Raw genomic sequence first — 22,804 nt, forward strand, 5'->3', positions numbered from 1 at the left:
TCTTTATTAAGTGGAAACAAACCGAGCGGCCGTGTAGTATCTGAGGTTTAAAATGACCATTTGGCCCATAACATTTGAGTAAATTTTAGTGGCATCTTGAAAGCCAACTTGAACGAAGAAAAATCCTAATCCTGGTTAAGGATAAAGAGCAGTTGTGATGGTAGAATTTCTTCAAGAAAGATTCCTGAAAGAGTTGACATAGACCTTGGAATGCTGAACCGCTATAAATTTGGTGTTTGAATTTTCTCATCTCTATTTATAATTCTTGCGTTGTTTGTCTTTTATGAATAATCATACCTAAAAATAAATATTTTAAAATATGATATGATATGCATATACATGAATATACAAGGTCTAAGGATTGAGGTTTACAGACAAAAAAGAAAATTATAATAAACCCTTAAATTTTAAACTTTAATTTACAAAACTCTAAACCCTTAACTATAATTTACAAAATCCAAACCTTAATCCCTAAAGGGTTTAAGGTTTATGTTTCACAAGAAATTTAAACTTTAAACTCGACTTTATAAAACCCTAAATCCAACTTTACAAATTCGTAAACCCTTTACGAGAAAATTATAATAACCCTAAAAAGTAGTACAAAAAGTTGAATGTATATTGAAAAAAAAAAACATGAGTTGACCTAAAATTTTATTCTAATAGAACATGAATTACTTGTACTAGGGTATGTTTGACCCCTTTTTATTTTAAAATTCTTCACTTAATCCCATATTATGCTTAGTAAAATCACATTAACTCCCTATTTCACATAATAATATTACATTAATGCCCATTATGCATGGTTAAATTCCGTTAACCCCCTCGTTACACCTAATAATATTATATAAACCTCTATTGCATGTGGCGAAATCACATAAACCCTCTTTACACTATTGAATGACGTTACACGTAGTGTCTCAAGTCCAATTGTCTAGTTTACTAGAAAATCAATTCAATCCTATGCAACTGCATCCATACTCTCTTCAATCCAACTACATCCATAACTAAATCACCAAAACAACTGTTAAATCCATCAAGTTCATCATATAAACGTAAAAGTAAAACCATAACTTTTTTTTTTAAAAAAAATCTTCAAACATTTTACCAATTTAAAAATCATGATTGTTTGATTTTGTGTTAATATTGATCTTACTAATTAAATATAATGATCTAATCTTGTTTGATTTCATGTTTTAGGACTTAAATATATTGCAAACTTCTCATCTGCATCACTATTTAAATTGCCCTTTCAGCTTCCACATCTGTCGGTATTGATTTCAGTAACAAATTTGGTGCACATAATATTTCCCTAATTATTTTGTATAAATCTTTCAAAAAGTAGTTTTTTTAATTAATTTCCCTCATCCATTATTATATAGAATTCAGTAATCAGCCCATTATTATAATCCATCTTAATATTATAAATAATAAGCTCTGTAAAACACATAGAGTTTTACACTTTCTGATTCATGGAATTTTTTTGAAATTAGAAATCCATATTTAATTTGAGGTTGTTTCCAAATGCATCTCAATTGAGCAAAGAATGAGGAAAACAAAAAAGAAAAATTGCTCAATCACATTTGAGCTATAGAACTGATGAGTCTACACTACTACTACAAAATGTTACAACAAAATTCAAAAACAAAACTAGGAAGCAAAGAATTCTTCCTGCAATGTCTTCACATGTCTTTGTCAATTATGTCCCTCATCATCTGTATCGGTATAAGCCCTTCAGTCCGGATTGCATCTTTGTTTGGATCTGGACTAATGAAAAATAGAGTTGGAAGACCTCGAACCTGAAAAACAAGATTGTAAATTGGTTTTTCTTCATTCAAGTAAACTGCTGTAAATTCGAAGCTCCATTAACCAAAAAAGTAAACATAATGATTTCAAAGGTTGCAACAAAATGAATTTTATACAGGAATACAAGATAACTATAAGACATGTAGGCTGAAAAGTAGAAGTTGAAAACAAAAATATAGTGATGTATCTGATTCTGTTTAAGCTAAGAAAGGTGGAGAATTTCACCTATTTTTCAACACAAACGCTATCCAGAAAAAAAAAATACATAAAATGCAAATATAGTGATTCATCTGATTCTGTTCAAACTAGGAAAGGTGGAGAATTTCGCCTGTTCAAACTACAAGTTTCCTTTTTCCTCAGCAAACTCAGATGCAAAAACTAATAAACAAGAAAAAAAAAAAAGGAGATAACCTGCATGTCACGTGCGAATTCATATTCATCATCTGTATCAACCTTGACAATCAGTACATTGCTCTCGTACTCCACTGCTAGCTGTGATAATTAGTACAGACATTATTCCCAAGTTTGTAATTTTGAGTGACAGAGAATCCAATATCGCTATCCCTCAACAACTATGAAGTATCAGAGCTTGGGAGAAAACTTTTGAAGCCTTTTTTGTAGCATGTCAAGAACCAATACAGCATGATAACCAAAGGAAAAAATGGGCTGTGTTCAATATAATGAAAAAGTTGATGTAGCAAACATAGAACACTCATATTCAGATGGCAATCCAAGTTATCTAACAGTGGTTGCAATCTGTCAAAAGCCCCAAACGTATGTAAATTATTCAGATGTCAGTTACAGTTCTATAAATGCAGATTGGCATAGCTACTTTTCTTATATAAAACATTGCATTATTAACATAGCAAACAATCATAAAAATAAAGCCCATAGAGAAAATTGGAATGGTACTCATTTCCATTTTATCTGTTAATCCATCATTGAAATGGAAGTCATTCGGCAAGAGAAAGTCCATATCATTCAGCTAAATTCCTAACTCAGAAAATTGATCCATTATCTTCTTAAAAAAAAAATCTGCAAATCTGCTCTGTTGAACCTTAGTTCTCCCATTTACTATCTGATTAATCAGGTGACATCACCAAGTCATAGTGCCAATTCAGTGAAATTAGTTAAATATGATGTCTTCCTCCTACACATCCTAAATTTAAAATAGAGGGCTTAAAAGATTGCAATGTAATAATGACAACATTATGCAAGAAAAAATGTATCTTCAGACCTTCCCTTTAATTAATTAGTTCACCAGCAAGTGTTCAAATTCTACCTACTGTAGTGTTTGAACAGATTTGTGAATTATCTTCTCCTCTCAATGCTACGATGCAAAAGAAAGAACTACAATTATCCTAAATTGAATCTAGTAACGAATAGCTTGTTTAGAAGCTAATATAATTCAGACAATAATCTCAATACACGTCCCCAATTACGCATAAAAAATTTTAATCTCACTACCGCTAGTAGTCACTAGCTATAGGAATTTAACTAATCACGCAGAATAACACCAAAATTTGCAAACATTGCTAGAAATAACCACAACTGAAATGTTTCAAACAGTTCAAAACAAAAAACAGCACACATACCATTTCAAGCTCCTGAGCCATTAGAATACAGGGTCCACACCATGTCGCATAGAAATCAATAACAAGTGGTACATTTCTCTCCCCCTTTACCAGCTCCTGAATCTCTTGAGCTGTCTTCTTCTTCTGTCGCACAAAAACATCATATGCATTAAGCTCCCAACTCAAGGAGAACATATGAGAAAAAATAGTCAACGCCCCAGAAATATAAATGAAAAAGTATCTACCAAAATGAAAGCCTTTTCTTTCTAATGACAAATTTTTTGAAAATCTTTATAAACCTCACTTATGAAAGATCATTGATGGAGTTTCATAAACTATATAATTTTTTTTAAATAATTAAATAACACTTTAAGGGACCTTATTCATTCATATATTCTTTCACTTCATATATGTTATGCCTAAAAGATCTAATAAAAAATGTAACAAATAAATTCTACTTCTCAACTAAAATTTCAAATAAATTCGAGCACTTTCACCCGGCTAAAAAAAAAAAAAAAAAGAATCGAGGTCTCTAATTTTCTGAATTCATTAACATCTCCTATCCGCAAGATTTTTAAACTTCTTCAGAAATCCAAAACAATAACAGCCCTTAAAAAAATAATAAATATTAAAAAAGCATAATTGAGTACATAGTGATGTTATTAAAAAATCATAAATTGAGTATATAGTGAAGTGAATTTAAAGGCCACCAAGAAAAAAGAAACATAAAATTAAAAATTAAGTAGAATCATAAATATGCCTGCAGTAGAAACATGAGCATACCACAAGGTAGTCTTCTCTGACGTATTTTCCAAGAGGGGGTTTGCAAAGCAACCTTCTGGGGTGTGTTGAGAAAGAAAAGTGTGGATCTTTTGTAATCGGGAAGGAAAATGGAGAGAGTGAGAGGTTTTGTTGAAGGGTTTTAACGGAAGAAGAGTGGGAGGGTGAAAATTGAGGTGAGGTTGACGGTGATGATGAGTAAAATGAAGAAATTGAAGAAAAAGTGGGAATTGTGTGAAAATGGAGGAGAGCCATTTGGAGCGAAGGGAAGGGTTAAGATTTTGCAGGGGTTTTAGCAGGGCGTTCAGGGAAATGTTGCAGATAAAATTTGGGGTCTGTTTGGTTTCATAAAAATATATTTACCTGTCAGTATTTAGGATAGCACTGTGCTGGTATATGAAGTGCCAAGAATCCATTGGCCTTCAATTGGCTATATTACTCTCCCAAAACCAATCCCATCGTGATTGTATGTATGCGTAGAATTATATATACAATTATATATATAAATAATAATATATTATTATATAATTAAATAATTAAAAATAAAATAATATCTAATTATATATAATATATTATTATATATGTATAAAATTATATATAAAAATTATACACATAATTTTATTGAATTACAAAATTATCCTCCCATTTCTATTACCATTCTCCCTTCTTGTATTTGTCCATGTGTCATGCTGTTGTGTTTCCCCTACTCTAGACGTGCTGAGGGGGTCGGCTGGGCTATGTCTCTTTTAGCTCGAACCATTATTATAGCAGACTCTGTTAGATTTGCCACGGTTTTACACTATTTACTTTATAAATATATATTAATTATTTATTATTAATATTATAAAAATCTAAAAAATTAATATGAGAATTCAAATGAAATTTCTTAATATTAAAAGAAATCAAAATATAATAATAATAATAATAATAATAATAATAATAAAAAATTAATGTGGTGAACACAAGCGTACTAATTATTTATTATTAATGTTATGAGAAATTGAATGATTAATAATAAATTGTTATAGAGAATCCTGATTTATTAATTATGTATTAATTATTTATTATTAATATGATGAAAAATTGAATGATTATTAATAGTGATGTGATAAAAAATATAAAAAATAATTTTATTATTAATTTTATCTTAAATATTAAAATATTGTTTCAATAATTTTAAGTTTATTATATTATATCTTTTATTAATTTTTTAAAATAAAAATACTTTCATTTTTAATTATTATAACAAGTAATATAAATAATATTTTAAAATAATTAAATAAAAAAATATTTAAGTAAAATAATATCTTGATATTATTTTATTATATCTATTCAAACAAATTAATTATTTATATTTATTAATTATAATAATAATTTATATTCAATAATTTTTTAAATAATAATAATAAAAAATAAATATCTATATATGTGTGTGCACGCGCGGGGGAATTCCTCCTGGAAGGAGGACAATATTTTCCTAGGCTACCAATGCATTCTTAAGATTTCCCATTCTTCCTCATCATTGTCAGTACACAAGGCTAAGTAACATTAAATTACATTTATATAATTAATTAGTGGATCATTGTACGGGAGGGAAAGTTAATCAAGATTATCCGATCCTTATCCAAAATTTATACTTCTTATTTACTAAAATTATGATTTCAGTTTCTTCCAATCCTTAGGGAAGAATCAACCCCTTTTCCACTTGTTGAAGCAAACAGCTTTGCAATCTCAAGCTGAGTATTGGCAATAATCTCTGTTCTTTTGAGGTCCATTTCTCCTCTTTTAGCCTCTGCTTCAACTCTCATTTTCTCAATCTCTCTCATCGTCTCCATTCTTGCTTTTTCTGATCGAACCACTACTTCTGCAAGCCACCGGATGCTTTCTGCTATTTCCCATTCTTCCCTTTTTCGCCTCTTCTTTTTCTCCATTTTCGTCTTCAACTTCTTCGCCCTTATCTTCTCCTCTTCACTACTGTATAGAGCTGGTGTGCTGCTGTCTGTGTCTATTGCTTTCTTGTCTGATAAATGGTCTGATACCTTCGTTTCCACACCATCTTCCTGTCAAACCCAAGCAACAAAATTTCATCATAATTGATCACTACATAGTACTACATTTAAACTCTAAACATATACGTACTTATATATCAATCTTATAAAATCACATCGTATTGCATTTACTTTGTTTTTGTTTCTTTGATTATAATAAAAAATTTTATTTATTTCAGTCAAACACTATATAGTGACTATAACGAATAATATATTTTTTCATGACGAAACCTATACCAATCTTATAGAATATATATAATTTTAAGTCTAATGATTAATTTTATAATCACTGTTTTAGGTAAATAATCTCAATCCAAACCCTCCACTGGGGGATTCTACGTGCTTTGCCAATCAAACTACTTGTGGGCAGTGATCAATTTCATCAACAATGTTATCAACAATAATAATATGCTCCCGAATATGGTAAAGATTGTTGAAAGAGCCTGAAGTTAAAAGACGTGCCTTGCAGCAACAAATATTACTTATATTGTAGGGTAAAACTTAAGTATATTACCACTTTTTGAATCAAAATTTACCTGCAGTAATTATTTTTCTCTGTTGCTAAAACCAAAAAAAATAATGAATCCTTCTATTGAAAGGGTAAAAAAAAGTGAAGTAAAATTACTCAAAATATCCATTTGAATGCAAAAAAAATCCACTAGTAAACACTGACCTTGGCAGCTCTATCAATTCCATTGGACCCATGTGAGTTTTGAGTGGTTCCAGCAGCCGCTGGTACGGTTAGTAGAGGAGCCGCCACCGGAGGCAGCACTGTCTGCGGCGCCGGTTCAAGCAGCATCAAAGCAGGACTAACCGGTTGACCCTGCAGCTGTTGCGGCTGCGGCTGTGGGGGAAGCTGTGCACTTCCACGAAGCAAAAGATCAAGGCGAGGATACAAAAGCCAGGACGATCCATCAGCATTAGCAGACTCCGATCGGTAGCGTTTCTTCATAGACTCAATCTTGTTCTTGCACTGCGTTTGCGTTTTGGGAGACTTGGTGTTGTTGGCTCGCGACGAAACGTATCTCGCAACGTCTTCCCAATCTTGGCCCTTGAGCTTGGCCCGGTTTCTGAGCACCCATTTGTTCTCATAAGCTTCAAGTAGCGTTGAAACGGCTCCTTCACTCCATTCATCACGCTTCAATCTGTCGTTGGTGGGAGTGAAGGGCTTTTTGGGGGAGTCTTGTTTGTTATTCGGGGGGAGGAGAGATGGGGTGGCGGCTTCCTGGTTAGTTTCTTTGTCCATCTCTCCTCATGATAAAACCAAACACTTTTACAGTGTTAATAAACAGTTAACATTTGTGAAGGAAGCTAAACGTTGAAGAGAAGTTTAAGGGAAATTGCAAGTGGGACTGGGAGCGTGGAGAGAAATGAAGAATTTTAGAAAGATGATAAGCAGAAAAGGGTTAGTTTCAGTGGGCAGAGACAGCCACTAGCATTTTGAGGAGACAAATACATCCTAACACAATTTCAGTATGATATATCATTATATAATTAATTATTTTTTAATAATTAAAAAATTTTACGTGATTTTATTAGATAACTAAATTTTATGACGTACGTAATAATTAAATTTATAATTATTAAACTGAATAATTCAAAATTTAATCAATAATTACCTAATATTATATTATTTATATGTCTATTAAAAAACATAATTTTATTATTATAAAAAATGGGAATAATTTGATCCAATTAAGGGATGGTAAACATTTTACATGAGGTGAAGGAGCACTCCACTTTATTTAGAGGGTTAAGGGTAGTGGGGAAGTGATGAGTTTGTCAAAGGAGTAAATGATCTTAGCTTTCACTTTATTAGGTAATTTGATTGTTTTGTTTGAGTGATTTTGGCTGTTAGCGTTGATATGAAGCCAACCAAGAAATCCACTGGAAATTAACAAGAGGTGGAGGTGGAGGTGGTGGCGTTAGTGGTAATGGTTGGTGGGTCACTCACGTGGCTCTGTCACCCACTTTCATCACCCTCTTTCATCTTTCCTCTTTCACAATATTAGCCAATTTTACGACCTATCACATTACCTTTACCTTTATGAAATATATACATATCAAAGACATAAATATAAGAGAAAATATTGTATAAAATATTTATATATAAATAAATAGGAAGTGAATTCTTTGTTTATTTATTTATGTATTTATTTATTACATATGTGAGATTCTTTAGGTGAAAGAAAAATTGTGTGTGTAGAGGGTAAACAACCCAATACCTGTTTTCTTTTTTTTTTTAACTCACTTTTGAAATACTTTTGACATTACTTTTGGCTTTTGAAAGGTTTGGAGGATCGATGATGACCACTAGAGTGATGAGACTTTTTGGGCATTAGGCTTTTGGTATTTGAATTTTGACCACTACAAGAGGCTCTCAATTGATTCTGCAAACCCAATTTGTTGTGATGCCTTATCAGGAGAGCTGATGAAAAACCCATTTGTTTTTTAAAGCCTAAAAAGGTCTGGGGCCCTTGGCTTTTATACTAGTCCTAGTGTGACCAATGTTTGTGATTTTTAAAAAGAGAAATCCACTACAAACTCATATGCATGCTATATATGGATATAAATAAAAATATGGGTGAGGGAAATTATGTTTTTGACCTAGAGATATTGTATTTTAAACAATTTTTTTTTCTTATTAAACATAATTTATTTGCATAGAATCATTTTAAAAACAGTTTTTTATTCAACTCAGAATATATTTTAGACTTTGAAGACAGAGAATATAAGATAAGAATTCAAATCTCAAAGGCATACTTTCAATTAAAAAGCAAAATAATAAGTTTAGAAAAACGCTAGAAGGAGGGCTTGAACCTCCGACCTTGTGGTTAACAGCCACACGCTCTAACCCACTGAGCTATTCCAGCATGTTCGAAGAACTTTAATCATTAAAACTATTATCGTTTATCTAATTAAAAAGAGCACACTACAACTTAAGGAGAAGAGCAATACTATGCGTATTCGTTTTGGATATACAAATACAAATACATATACACTTATATGTGTCATTATATAATTAAATATATTTTATTTTTAATTTAAAATCACACGATCAATTGAATATTGAAAAAGTGAGATTAACAACATTACAGGTTGACTCATCATAATTTCTCCTTAAATTAGAAGACTTACACTCTTAAAAATATGGGTAACATATTTGTGTATTCAAAAATATGTAAACATATTTTAATTGTTTAACAAAATCACAACAACATTTTATATCCCCCAAGGGGTTGGAATTAACAATTTATGTGAATGATTATATATTTAACATTGTATAAATTTACTAATTTAAAGAAACAAAACATAAAGAAAACATATGAAGAATTTATAATAATTTCGGGAAATCATGACTTTGAATATATATTATAAGAAACAAAATAAAACTAATAATATTTAGGCCAAAAGACTTATTCCCACCCAAGATTTAGTATATTTCTAAACTTCAATTGGTAAGATTTTAAAAATTCAAATATACACTCATCATCTATCTTTTATTCAAATTCTCTATTAGATATAAGAGTAAAATCGTCATTTTTTGCTTTTCTCTCCGACCATCATCTCTGACGACAACGACCTTCTCTTCCCATTCTAACCCTTAGCTAACTCTCTCTTTTTGTTGACAGATGAAGAGATGTTGACTTCATCGATGAAAAGACAAATCTTAGTCTCTTTGTCTATCGATGGAGAGAGACCAAACTGGAGCGACAAAGAGAGACGACAATGAGAGATAGAGATTTAAAAATTGAAGCGACAAAGATTTGAAGACGAAAGCAGAAGAGACAAAGACAAATATGACATCTTCGTTTGACTTTGCCAATGGTGAGATGAGATAATCAAATGAAGGAAAAAGGGTGGAAAGAGGAAGCACTTTTCAAAATTGGAAATGTTTAGATAGGGTAAAATTATTAGTTTTTAAAATCGGGGAAGGGGGGATGTGAGGATATAAGATAAAATTATATATTTTTTAATATGATTGTTAAAATGATGAATTTACCTTTATATTTAACAAAAAACTTTAATAGAAATTAGATAATAGGTGGGTATTTGAGTTTTTAAAATCTTACGGATGAAAATTTAGAAATACACTAAACTTTGGGTGGGAATAAATCTTTTGGCCTAACATTTATTCTCAAATTTATTGAAGAAGAAGAGATGAGATGCAGAAGAAAGGAAAGTTGAAAAAGGATAAAAAACAGGAGTTGCCATTGACAAGAAAATTGAAAAGTGGTTGAAAAGGAGTTGGTCCTGTTATAATGAAGAAGAAGAAGTGAGAAGAAATTAAGAGAGCAATTATATAATCAGATGAAGGGAAGAAGAATGTATCTAATTGAAGTGAGGAGGGGGGTTATTTATACAAATCTTAGCCGCCCCTCCAGACAAGCATATAACATTTTCAAACCAAATTTTCTAAGGTCATTAATGCATTCACATTATAAAATGGCCATAGTCTTCTCACGTGGTGGAAAATCCACCTTCTGCAACAGGTCCAATATAAGAAAATAAATTCAGGGAGCTGGCTTTAAAGATGGTTGTATGCTGCTTACAACATGACACCAAGGATTTGACTGTAATTTCCTTCTTTTAATTCTTCAAATAGTTTTAGGCTACCAGCACTCCAATTAAATCATTCCTAAAAAAGAAACCATCTTTATTATGTGAACGTGGGTATTCATTCCTCATTCAAAAGTATCGTTGGCCTTTCTCCTCTCATCAAATCTCTAATTTGCTAAATTATAATAATATCATTTTAGTTTACATGTAATTATAAATTGTTCACTCCCAACATTAAAACTATTAATGTGTTTGATTAGAGATGACAATTTTGATATAAATTTAGGGTCTCAACCATAATGAGGAGAGGATTTTTCAATAAAAATGGAAAAAAGAACGAAAATAAGGATGAAAAATATCTTTGTAATAAGGGACATGGATATATTATGTCCCCACCTTGCCCCGCTCTTATCCCCACCCTTTTATATTAATATTTTCACTTAAAATACTAATATATTATTGTAATTTTAGATTATTTATGTTTTTTAAATTTATTTTTATTTTTGTTGTGCATATTAAAATGGTTACATAAGTTATTTGTGATATTTGAAATAGGTTGGTTTTAATTTTAGTTAATTTGGTGTTTAATATGTTTATGTTATATTTAGAGAATATGAGAAGGGGATTTGTTTCTTGTGGGTAGGGTAGGGGATAGGGAGAGACAAAAAATTGTTGTTATCCTAGTAATAGGGACGTGAATTGAAATCTCTTATAGAAACAGGGATGGGGAATAGGGTATTCGATCTCGCCATTCCTTATTGTCAGCCCTATCTTAATATCATGGTTTTAAAATTGACATAAGATAGACTATTCAACTGGTAAAAGTGATGGAGGGGTGATTCAAGGCGATGGGATATATTGAATCTCATATAAATCAAGAAATATGTGTTAGATGGTAAGTGAATGAATGGTTTAGGACATGAATGACTAATTGGTCATTATGAATTAAAGCTAAAAACAAAGAGATTGACGTGAAAATGAATGAAATGATGAGATCAATGTTGTAAATGCTAATATCGACATTGAAAATGATTAGATCAACATTAATAATGAATCAAATGATGATATTTATATCGGAGGAGCAGAAAAATAATAATTTCATAGTTAAAAAGAGTTATTGAAGAGGAGATTGACGATTAGAGTTTATGTCGTACTCCTTATATAGAATATATACAAGAAATCACTCTCATATATATGTGTGTGTGTTTAAACCCCCAAAAAAACTAACAAAATCCTTTTTAATTATCTTCTCATCTAAACAACCAATCTAATTGATCAGACTAACGGTTGATCTAGACTAAACTTTTGAATAGGTCAAATTCTAAGTCGTGTTATCATATAACATAATATCTATTTATGATTGGGAAGAGTGGTATCTATAGATAGTTATAGGTTTTGTAATTTTAAAGGATATTTTATACTCTTTGAATAGGGTTGATTTCGGAAAAATATAAAATAGATATTACATTAAGCACATTTAATAATAAAAACTTGAATACCTCACTAACACCTTAATTGATGCTATTTATATTGAATTTGAACAAATCATCAACAATGACTCTTGAGGTTAAAATGGAAAAAAAAAATTGTTAAGGGTTATATAATAATTTTCTTGTTTATCAAAATTTTTCTCTGTCAATGGTACTATATTTAAAGAGTAATGTTATATGTACATATTTTGATATACAATTTAGATACACATATGATCTATTATTATGTAATTGAATATTATTTTATCTTTAGTTCAAAATTATTTAATCACGTGATGATATATTATTTATATATTTAAATTGTATATTTATACCTATAATTTTATTGATATTTGAAATGAAAATTTGCAGAATACGAGTTAAAAGAAAGAGATCTATGGTTTTTCCTAACCTCAGGTAATAGAGATGGCACTTTCAGTTGGATTTTAGGAGCCTTGACCCTCTCCGACCTTAACAGGGAGGAGATTTTCCAATAAAAACGAGAAAGGAAATGAAAAAATTTTTCGCAATTGGGGACGGGAATACATGTGTTCTCTCCTTGCCCAACCCCTATTCTCATCCCTTTATATTAATATATTTACTTAAAATATTACTATATCTTTATAGTGTTAGATTATTTATGATTTTCAAATTTATTTATATTTTTTTTGTGTATATTAAAATGATTAATATATTATATTTGTTATATTTGAAATAGTGGGTTAGTTTTAATTTTACTTCATTTATTTTTAATATATTTATGTTGTATTTAGAATGTATGAAGAGGAGATTTTTTTTTTGCGAATATGGGGAGGGAATTTTTCTCTATAGAGACGAGAAAAAGATTTTTTTTCGTGGGAAAAAGGGATAAAGAATCATTTTTATCCCTATAATAGAGATAGAGATAAGGACAGAGATTGAGATTTCCTTCCCACCCCTCTCGATTACCATCCCTATCCGGTAAGAAGATATAATTAGTTTTTAAAATTTCTTCAGCTTCATCATTTGTTTTTGTTTGTGCTCCTTTGTCTTTTCACCACCAATATTATCAAATATCAATTAATGGGTTTAAACCTTCTATGATTTACATACATCAATTAAGATTTCGGTACACAGATTACTTTTTTGTTTTTTTTTTAAATATGATCTAGCATTTTGATTATTTGAAATTTGATTTTTCAGTAAAAGTTCAAATTAGTTATATTAAGAATCAAACCAAAAAACTCTTTTAGTGACCTTCGAAGAGAGAAAATTTTGGTTCAAACTTTTACTACGTTTGTAAAAGCCTCTTATTAATTACATTAAAAAAGAAAAGATGATATTGCATTTAAAAAAATTCCATTACTTATAAAATTATTTCTTTAGTATATAAATAATCAACTTATAAACAGTCTAATTCCATTGAAATGTTTTGGCATCTATAAATGAACCCGAATTATGTACGGAACTAATTTGGTTTGTTAATATTGCAATTATTATGTTACTAATCCTAAAATATAATTAAGGTTTGAAACCGGTGTCAAACTTAGGGCAAAAGAATTGTTAAATGATTTGACATGCCGAGTGCTAACATAATTAGTTTACGGGCAATATTATATATATCATTTAAAATATATATATATATATATATATATATATATTTATATATATATATATATATATATATATATATTTATATGTTATTATATAATTAATTAATATTTTATCTTTAATTTAAAATTATTTAATTATATATAATATAAGAAACTTTGTGTGTATATATATATATATAACATCTTCTAGAACCTAGCATCATATAAGCAAGATATATATTTTGTGAGATATAATCCAAGTATTAATGTAGTGTATTTATCGAATGTTGGCTTTGATTTTCAAAATATTCTTCAACTTTGTAGAGGAATTATGTTTTTTTTTCCACAAGTCTAAGGATTGATTCCATTCTACTTCTAGATTAAGAATTATGCCTATTTTATTATTGTTGCATAAAAAATGACCACTAATCATAAATTAGGGACAAAAGTTTTCCTTGTAGGGTCAAGACTACAAAAATGTTTAAGTTAGAAAAAATATATATATATATATATATATATATATATATATATATATATATATATATATATATATATATATATATATATATATATATATATATATATAATGATACTCTAAATATAAAACATGATTCATATTCTTAATAAATGTACACTTTTAAGTGTTCATCAATACACATCAAAATTTTAAAAAATTTGAATTACTTCATATGAACTACTATTTTTAGCTTGAACTTGGCATAATGATAATTAAATGGGAAATTCAATAGAAACTAAAGTATTCTTTAAAACTTATTAAAAATAATTATAAAAATTATGCTAATATCTACTATGAGAATTAGGGTTTGATTCGAAGTGAGTCTGTTCAAACTCCAAATGAGCTTCATTTGAATGGACCTAAATATGAATACAAACTGGGGAGTAGTAGAAAAAGCGAACCTGAACTTGAATTCAAATAAAGGTTGTGTTTGGCTCACATCATTAAAAAATATTAAAAAGAACAATGTCGTTTAAGAAAGCTAAGATGAACATCTCATGTGAACTTGAGTCAAGTTCGACCTGTTTACACAGACTTAAGTTAGGTGCGAGCCGAATCACGAATTCTTAAATCCCAAAATAAGCCAAATACGAATTGATGTTTCTCCATACTTGATGAGTCTAAGTACAAAACAAATCGAAAATGAGTTTCACTCTATTTAAGGTCATTTCAACTTGAAACCAACTCTAATGAGAACATGGTCTTGAAGATATTTATTTTGGGCATATACAGCCAACCTCACACACCCAAAATACCAATACTAATAATAAATAAGTGCCATAATAATATTTTTTTCATTATTTAATATATAATTAGATATATAGATAATACATTATTTTATCCTTATGCTATATGTATCACTCTAAGATGTTATTTTATTTTTATTTCAAAATCTTACAATCATATAATGATATATAATTTGTATACTCAAAAGCGTGCCTACATAATTTTATTGTCTAAGTTTGCCCAAAAGACTTATTCCCATAGAAGGTTTAGTCCATTGACAAAGTTTCATTGGATAACATTCGAAAATCTAAATGCCTCCAAATTATTTGAATATGTTAGTTTAATTATAAATTACTAATGGACCATTTTTAACATACTTGTATACATACATATGAAAAACTAAAATTTGATGAATAAGTGCATTATTCATAAACCTGACATTTTCCAATCTTTGGTTTCATATTATTCATATTTTTCCTCTTACAGCCAACCCCAAAGTTTTAAAACATTACATTTTCACACTTTTCATCTGTTAACCACGATTTGCAGAACACAAGAATCTGAAAAGCCCAAAACTCCAAACTGGAAAGCTGGAAAAGTATAGAGAATCAGACTAAGAAGACAATGGTTAATAATAGCATTTAAAATTTAGAAGAGAGCAGAGGTAAAATAAATAAAGAAAATTTGGTCACCAAACTTCACCAATTCTTCCGGCCCCATCTCCCCTTCTTTTTTTCGGACCTTCTTTTAATAAATCTTTGCGAATTCTTCTCCGCCCTCTCTCTCCATCTTCTTGCTTGCTTCACAACATTATGGGCTGGAGCAAAGCCAAGGGAAAGGGAATGAAAGAGCTGGTGGCAGAGGAATTACAAGATGATGAGGATGGAAATAAGAAGAAAGGTAGAGAAAGGAGCTGGAGGGTATTCGACTTCGGTTTCTTGTCAGGTCTGTGAAGTCCATACAACAACAAATTATCTCAAATCACTGCATCCTAATCAACAACACAAACCCTTAACTGTTTTACCATACAACAACCACCAAATAATACCAGAACAAATGAAAGACACGAAAAAGAAAACGTAAACAAACGGGAAAATCTTACCTCTTCATCCATTTGGTTGTTATAAGGGGCACTTGGAATTTTACCCAACCGATGCCCCAATTCAAATGCCATCAAAATAGTTCTATGTGAAACTTATGGTATTTGATAATTGACAGGAACATTATGTGAAAGCAATTTATCTATTTAGTAACAACATTTATATTTGACAAAAGTAATTTATTTATTGGGTGACGATGTTTCTATTTGACAGACAGGATTATTTTGTGAAAACAATTTATCTATTGAGTGACAGCGCTTGTATTTGATGACACAACCATTTTGTGAAAGTACTTTATCTATTGGATGATAACACTTCTATTTGATATGACCATTTTGTAAAATAAATCTATCTATTAGGTGACAATGTGATACGAACTTTTGGAGAACCACACCTCCTAAGGTTCGTATCACAAATTTTGTATTTTATATGAACGTTTTGTGAAAATAATCTATCTATTAAGTGATACTATAATAAATAGATTGCTATCGGGCGACACAAAAACAATCTATCTATTGTGAAAAATAATCTATGTGATAGCATGATAGATAGGTTCTTAAGACCTGTAGAAATGACTTGGTGCATTGGAATTCTTAAATCTAGACCAAATAGGGAAAACAACAAACAAAATTGTAACCAACCACTTTGGAAAGACCTGATTTCAAATCACTCTAAGAAGTTTGCATGGCTCACTCCAAGTGGTAGAGAAAGAAGACGTAAATTCTTCATAATCTCTCTCTACCAACAAAAAGAGGAAGATGGCTTTGACGAAGTGTTTTCATCGATGAAGACAAAGAAGCATTTTCATCTTCTTGTCTTCTTCTTATGAGGAGAGAGACTATTGAAGTAAGAAAAAGAGTGGAGATAGTGGTTGTTGTTGGAGATGGTGACTAAAGAGAAAAAAAAAACCTTAGGAATGTGGAGGGAGAGGGGGTAAGGGAAAGTCACTTTTTAACATTGAAAAAGTTGAGAAAGAGTAAAATTATAAATTTTTAAAACTTGAGAGAGACATAAAGGGATGAGATAAGATTATATATATTTTAAATATAATTAATAAAATAACGATTTTATTGTTACTCATAGCGAAAAATTGTAATAGAAATTAAATGACGGATGTATATTTGAGTTTTTAAAACTTTATGAGTGAGAGTTTAAAAATATACTAAATGTTGGTGAGAATAAGTCTTTTGGCCTTAAAAAAATTTCACTGAAGCAGCCGCTGAACTAAATTCATATTAATCAAAACAGATTTCGACCTAAAAAGATCTTGTACACTATAGCCATTGATTAAAGGTCATTCAGAATCTCATTTTCTGAGCTTAATAGTGACTTTTTCTAGTTAAAATTAAGTAAATTTAAACAAAGAGAAGAACTAATTTACCATAATTTTTTTTTTACACTAATTTCAGCCATTTATTACAGTCCAATAATAATATAATAACTATTACCTAGTTGGAAAATTTTGTCTTAACTTAAATCAAAATTTTGAGTTGACGATCTTATTTTCCTTCTTTATTTTAAATTGTTTTTTCATTTATTTCAATGAAAATTTGAGTGATAAAAAAAAAATTTTATGTGCGAAAAAACTCTTAATTTACCTTGTTTCTGAACTCAAGGTTTATTAGTTCTGGCCAAGTGTAACAGTTCGATTTAGGTGAGGTTTTTTATAACAAATAAAATAAAAATAAAAATAGTTTGTTTTAAATTTTTTTATAATATACACATACAAATAATTTATACACATATAAATAATTTTTTTCTTTTCCATAATTCTTCATACACGCCAACATCATCTTATTTTCAAGTCTTTGCATAGTTATTCACATTGAATTCCTTGGTCAAGCCTTTCAATATAACCGTATTTTTACTTTTGTTCGATATATATCTGAATCATTCATATCAGATATTAAAAAATAAAATAAAATAAAGAAAGAAGCCACGTTGGTAAATAAAGTTCAAGAATACTCACCAAATATTAATATTATGGTCCCCCACTTTTGGTCTTGAATGTGTCTTCCCACATTTTTTAATTAAAGTGTCAAGACTTTTGGATCATTAAGACTGGGTAAATCATTCAGATTGAAAAATCTATCTGGGACATGAAAAAAACTCCCTTAACAAAGCTTTTCGTATACTAAAAGTTAAGAGTAGACCTGGACTTAAATCAAGTTTATTTAAGTTTAATTTAAATAAACCCAAAACAAGTTCAACTAAAATAAATTTAAACTTAAGCTTTATCCTAAGAGTATAACATTTTCAAGTTCAAGATTTAAAGATATTCAGTTTGTCAAACTTGTGAGCATGAAAAACTTCGACATAAAGACTAAAATAATGTTATTTTAACTTATATATATCAAAACAATATCATTTTATTTCATTTTTGCCCATCTACAATATCAAACCAAACCTAAAGTTTGACTTGAGTTTAATTCCTCTCAAACAAATTGAGCTTAAATAACTTTGAGGCCAGATCAAGCTTGGTTTTACTCAAATCATATTGCGTTCAATTTGATTCCAACCTTAGCTGGGAGCGGGAGAAATTTCGAAGTCAAAATGGTCTTCCGATGTCAACGGTGAACAAGTCAATATATACATTAGTTATTCAATTTTAAAACTATTAATCATATTACTTGCTAAGATGGATAACAGAGGAAAAAAAAAAAATTGACCTAATAGACCAATGCTGATGGAAATAGTACTCTTACCTCATTTCATTATAACTTAAATCTCGAATATGTAGAATAATATAAAGCAAGCCCTTAAAGTTTGCCTAATAGAAACTTCAATCAAGAATGAAATGTCACTGTTCCAGATTAAAGTTTGCTTGCCCTTGTCAATGTCTACAACCAGCTCTTCTCTTTCTGAATGATCAAATAATATTAAAAAATAAATGCATGTTTTCTGTGTGCTGCTAAACTTGATTCTCTATGAGCCCAGCATGAAATCTCCGGAGGAGAATGTGAGGTCCATAAAAAAACAGAGAACAAACAGTTGTTACAATGCTCTCATATGTACACAGAAAGAGAATAGCTAGTTTTTGCATTCTTCTCTAATAAATTCTTATTAGAATTCAAATGCTATTTCAACTTCATTTATGCCACTGGAATTCCGAACGAACAAAGAACTTTTCATGTCATGCAGCAGGATGAAATCTATCATATATGGATTTCAAATGGCGTACTTAACCTATCTACCTTGGAAATATATAAAAGACTCACTAGGTTTAAAATACCTAATTCGATAATGGTATAAGTATTATGTAAATTAATGAAAACTAAACTGGGAAAAACATTAGGTGCGGACACTTTTACAGTAAAAGAAAAGTTTTCAGAATAACAAAGTACACTTGTGCCCACTATTATGAACCCAGTAATTCTGATAACATAAGCAACGTATTATCTTGTTTAAATGTATTATCCATAGGTCGTTTCCAATTCCCCTGCCTCAGATTAGTTGTTCTCTATTTAAACCCGAAAGTACTCAATTATAAAGGCAGGGTTAGCTGATTTGAACTGTTTTGCCCAGTATTCCATCTCAGAGAGATTCTTCAACATAGGTCAGTTTCCACAAGCATCTTTTTGTTCATCTTAGAGATACTCTTACTTAAAGTCAATTTCCACAAGTACTCAGAATCCATGCCAAACAAAGCCCTCGCCAACATCAAGGAAAACAAATATTTTTGGTTTTCACAACATATAAATGTATGCATTCCACACCATAAAAGCACAAGGGCCTATGCGTGAGAGTGTGTGTGTGTAAAAGTTCAACTTTTCAACAACCAAAATAGATAATGAGAGTTGGATAGTCATGTATATCAGTAGTTTGGATGTCAAAATTCCAAGTTCTGGTTGTGGAGGACCTTTCAAGAGAACATAAAGAAAATATTCACACATAACCTATATATTTCCACACCAATTTGATGGGAAAAGAAGTGTACTCTTCAATAAAGTAGAAAAAAAATGTCAACAATTTGATGAGACAACAACTAAATACCAATTTAATTCTGAATGAGCAAAACTCAATGTTATGCTTAGATTAGAAGCTTATGAATTTTTACTTTGAAAAGTCAGCATTTATGCTGCATATGGCAAAATGAAACTCAGTGATAAAATGATAAGTATATCAAATTGTGGTTATTTTAATGGGAAACAACACTAAACACTAGACCCTGATTCCACTTAATTCAAATCCAAATTTCATTCTAACAAAACAATGTTATAATTCAAAATTGCGAGGACAAATAAGAGAATAAAGCAAAAACATGCAAGCTTGGACCCATTTAAAATTCTCCTAAGAGTGTATTTGGCATAACATATATCCTCTAAGCTTTCCAAATATAATCCCTCGTTGACATTATCCTAAGAGTGTATTTGCCAATACATATTTCCTATGATATCTCCAAAAATAACCCATCATGCCGAATCTATAGTTGAAATTATTAAAGTTTATCCAAATTCCTTTATCTAAATACAATCTCATGTAGAAAAAATCACTAAACAAAAATTAAACAAGAAACAAACAACTAAAACATAGCTGGTAGATTTATTATGCCAGAAGAAGAATAAAAGTCATACATATTATTGTCATAACATTGAATCTTATCATCTATACAAACAAAATAACGTAAGAACCAAATTAATTTAATCTGTATTTCAAGTATCAATATATCTAAACTCCTAATTGTATACATACAAACAAACATAACAATCTATTCAATTCAAAACGATAAATTTGATTCATTTAGCAAGCTATAAAAGGGTGAATCTCTCACCACATTTCCCTCAAGCAATACTTTCAACAATGCCACGGCCTTCCTCTTCCCTTTCGTGCTTCCATTCTGTGCTACGTGAGCAACACCATCAGCCACCTTCAGTCCCGCCTCTCTCACCTCCTTCCCGACACTCTCCCTTCCATAACTCACCAAATTCAACAGCGCCGCCACCGCATTCTCCTTCACTTGAGCACTCCAGCCTGTCCCCATATCTAAAAAATCCACCAACACGCTGACCCCTTTAGACTTTTTGAACTCTTCTGAACTCTCTTCACACCCTGCAATTTGAGCTATAACCGCTGTGGCATCCTCAACAATTCCAATTCTACCGTCGTTAACAATCAACGAAAACAAGGGCTGAACTCCGCCCAAATTGATGATTTGTTGGCGGTTTAAAGGATAAAGCGCGATTCCAAATAACGCTTTTAACGCGTCTTTAATCGAACGCGCCTGAGAGTTACGCGTTTTCACAATTTCAATTAAAGAGTGAATAATATCACGTTTTGAACCGATGATGGGACGGTAAGATTCGTTTACCAGGAGGCTGTGCAACGTGGCGGCGGTGGACTGAACGGTGGCAGGGGACGTCGAAGAGGAGTGGTGACGGAGCGCGTGGGCGATAGCGTCGAGGAGGCCGCGCGTGGACATGAGAGATTCGCGACATGTAATAGAGAGGTTTAAAAGCGCAGCAGCGGCGTTCTCTTGAGCGGCGTGTGACGAGGAGTAGAGAGTTTCGGCTAAGTAAGGGATGGCGCCGGCCTCGGCCATAATGTGTCGGCTATCGGAGTCTTGTTTGGAGATGAAACGGAGCTCGTTGAGAGCCTCGGCTCGAGTTTGTTCGGAGACGGAGCCGAGCTTGGTTACTAAAGAGCGGAGGAGAGTGCGGCGTTTAACTTCCATGCCGTCGGGTTTGGTTTGTGTTTGGTTTGAAGGAGGCTGAGATTGCATTCATGTGTTTGTTTGGCGAGAAAAAGTAACGAAAAATTTTCAAACCTTATCCATCAAACACGCGGTTGAAATTTCCAAAATGGCCTTCTAGTAGTTGTCTCAGAGGAAAGCCGCCATTTCAGTTATGAACAAATCCAAACTCAGGTTAAAATTTTTTTATATATATATTTATATATAAAATTAAATAATTTTAAATTAAAAATAAAATAATATCAATCGTATAATAACAAATATAAATATTGATATAAAAAAAATAAACACTTACAATATTATTATATTAAATATATTTAATTTTTCTGTAATCAAATTGGAAATGCAATCCTAAATCAAATTTTTTTATGAATTCTTGGTTATTCTTCTTCACTCAAGTCCAATCAATTCAGCATTCAAAATATGCCAACAATGTTAAGATATTAATGTTTTTTTATTTTTCCCGAACGAGGGAGGGGGGCTATTAAAATATGTCAAACATATAGGATTTATTATTTATAAGGGAACACTTCCAACTGTAAAAGGTTCAAGCTCGAGCTCATTGATCTTGTAAAAGATAGATTTTAACTAGATTCAAATTCAGTTTAATTTATTTTGAATTCAAATTTTTAATTATTTTATTATTAAAATGATGTCTTTTTAATATATATTAATCGAAAACGATATTGTTTTGTATCAAAATTTTTAATTGATAAATTTGATGAGTAACTCGAGCTCGAATGAACTTGTATAAGGCTGTCTCGTTTCAAGTTTGTTCGAGTCAAGCTCAAACAGATTCAATTCAAATCTAGCCCTATCCCATCCTGTTGCAATCACGCCTTAAAAAAGTTCTAATGTCATGAAAATGGACATTCACTGAGCACATTCATGGCAAGCATCTGCTTTACTCCTTTTTGAAGAGTGCATTTTCTCATCCCGGCTCAGAACACTCTGCGTGAAGACATTC

At 30.7% G+C, this 22,804-nt stretch overlaps 3 protein-coding genes and 1 non-coding gene across 4 annotated transcripts; all 4 read right to left on the reverse strand.

Annotated features, from left to right (window-relative positions):
- Positions 1-1,466: 1,466 nt before the first annotated feature.
- Positions 1,467-4,604, reverse strand: LOC123192554 (thioredoxin-like protein CITRX1, chloroplastic). Its single transcript, XM_044605137.1, has 4 exons — positions 4,161-4,604; positions 3,399-3,521; positions 2,215-2,295; positions 1,467-1,796 (listed from the first exon to the last, which is right to left on the reverse strand). The coding sequence occupies exons 1-4, from the start codon at positions 4,410-4,412 to the stop codon at positions 1,680-1,682; spliced, it is 573 nt and encodes a 190-aa protein (XP_044461072.1). The 5' UTR covers positions 4,413-4,604; the 3' UTR covers positions 1,467-1,679.
- Positions 4,605-5,637: 1,033 nt separating this feature from the next.
- Positions 5,638-7,642, reverse strand: LOC123192388 (trihelix transcription factor ASIL2). Its single transcript, XM_044604920.1, has 2 exons — positions 6,879-7,642; positions 5,638-6,217 (listed from the first exon to the last, which is right to left on the reverse strand). The coding sequence occupies exons 1-2, from the start codon at positions 7,449-7,451 to the stop codon at positions 5,819-5,821; spliced, it is 972 nt and encodes a 323-aa protein (XP_044460855.1). The 5' UTR covers positions 7,452-7,642; the 3' UTR covers positions 5,638-5,818.
- A 1,362-nt stretch (positions 7,643-9,004) lies between these two features.
- Positions 9,005-9,078, reverse strand: TRNAN-GUU. Its single transcript has one exon. It is a non-coding gene; the product is annotated as a tRNA-Asn (tRNA).
- An 11,587-nt stretch (positions 9,079-20,665) lies between these two features.
- Positions 20,666-21,997, reverse strand: LOC123192170 (U-box domain-containing protein 4-like). The gene has a single exon (XM_044604622.1). It carries the CDS (start codon positions 21,865-21,867, stop codon positions 20,866-20,868), a length of 1,002 nt encoding a protein of 333 aa, XP_044460557.1. The 5' UTR covers positions 21,868-21,997; the 3' UTR covers positions 20,666-20,865.
- Between the last annotated feature and the right edge of the window lie 807 nt (positions 21,998-22,804).

Source organism: Mangifera indica, chromosome 12 (assembly GCF_011075055.1).
Source record: "Mangifera indica cultivar Alphonso chromosome 12, CATAS_Mindica_2.1, whole genome shotgun sequence".
Classification (NCBI taxonomy): domain Eukaryota; kingdom Viridiplantae; phylum Streptophyta; class Magnoliopsida; order Sapindales; family Anacardiaceae; genus Mangifera; species Mangifera indica.

Bases quoted from the DNA above. Each gene is read 5' to 3' on its own strand.
- LOC123192388 (XM_044604920.1), bottom strand. From the start codon at position 7,451: ATGGACAAAGAAACTAACCAGGAAGCCGCCACCCCATCTCTCCTCCCC. The intron at 6,218-6,878 runs GTCAGTGTTTAC...TGGGTTTGACAG, and splicing joins GAATTGATAGAGCTGCCAAG to GAAGATGGTGTGGAAACGAA.
- LOC123192554 (XM_044605137.1), bottom strand. From the start codon at position 4,412: ATGGCTCTCCTCCATTTTCACACAATTCCCACTTTTTCTTCAATTTCT. The intron at 2,296-3,398 runs GTATGTGTGCTG...TAATTATCACAG, and splicing joins TGGCTCAGGAGCTTGAAATG to CTAGCAGTGGAGTACGAGAG. The intron at 1,797-2,214 runs GTTATCTCCTTT...CTTGTTTTTCAG, and splicing joins AATTCGCACGTGACATGCAG to GTTCGAGGTCTTCCAACTCT.
- LOC123192170 (XM_044604622.1), bottom strand. From the start codon at position 21,867: ATGCAATCTCAGCCTCCTTCAAACCAAACACAAACCAAACCCGACGGC.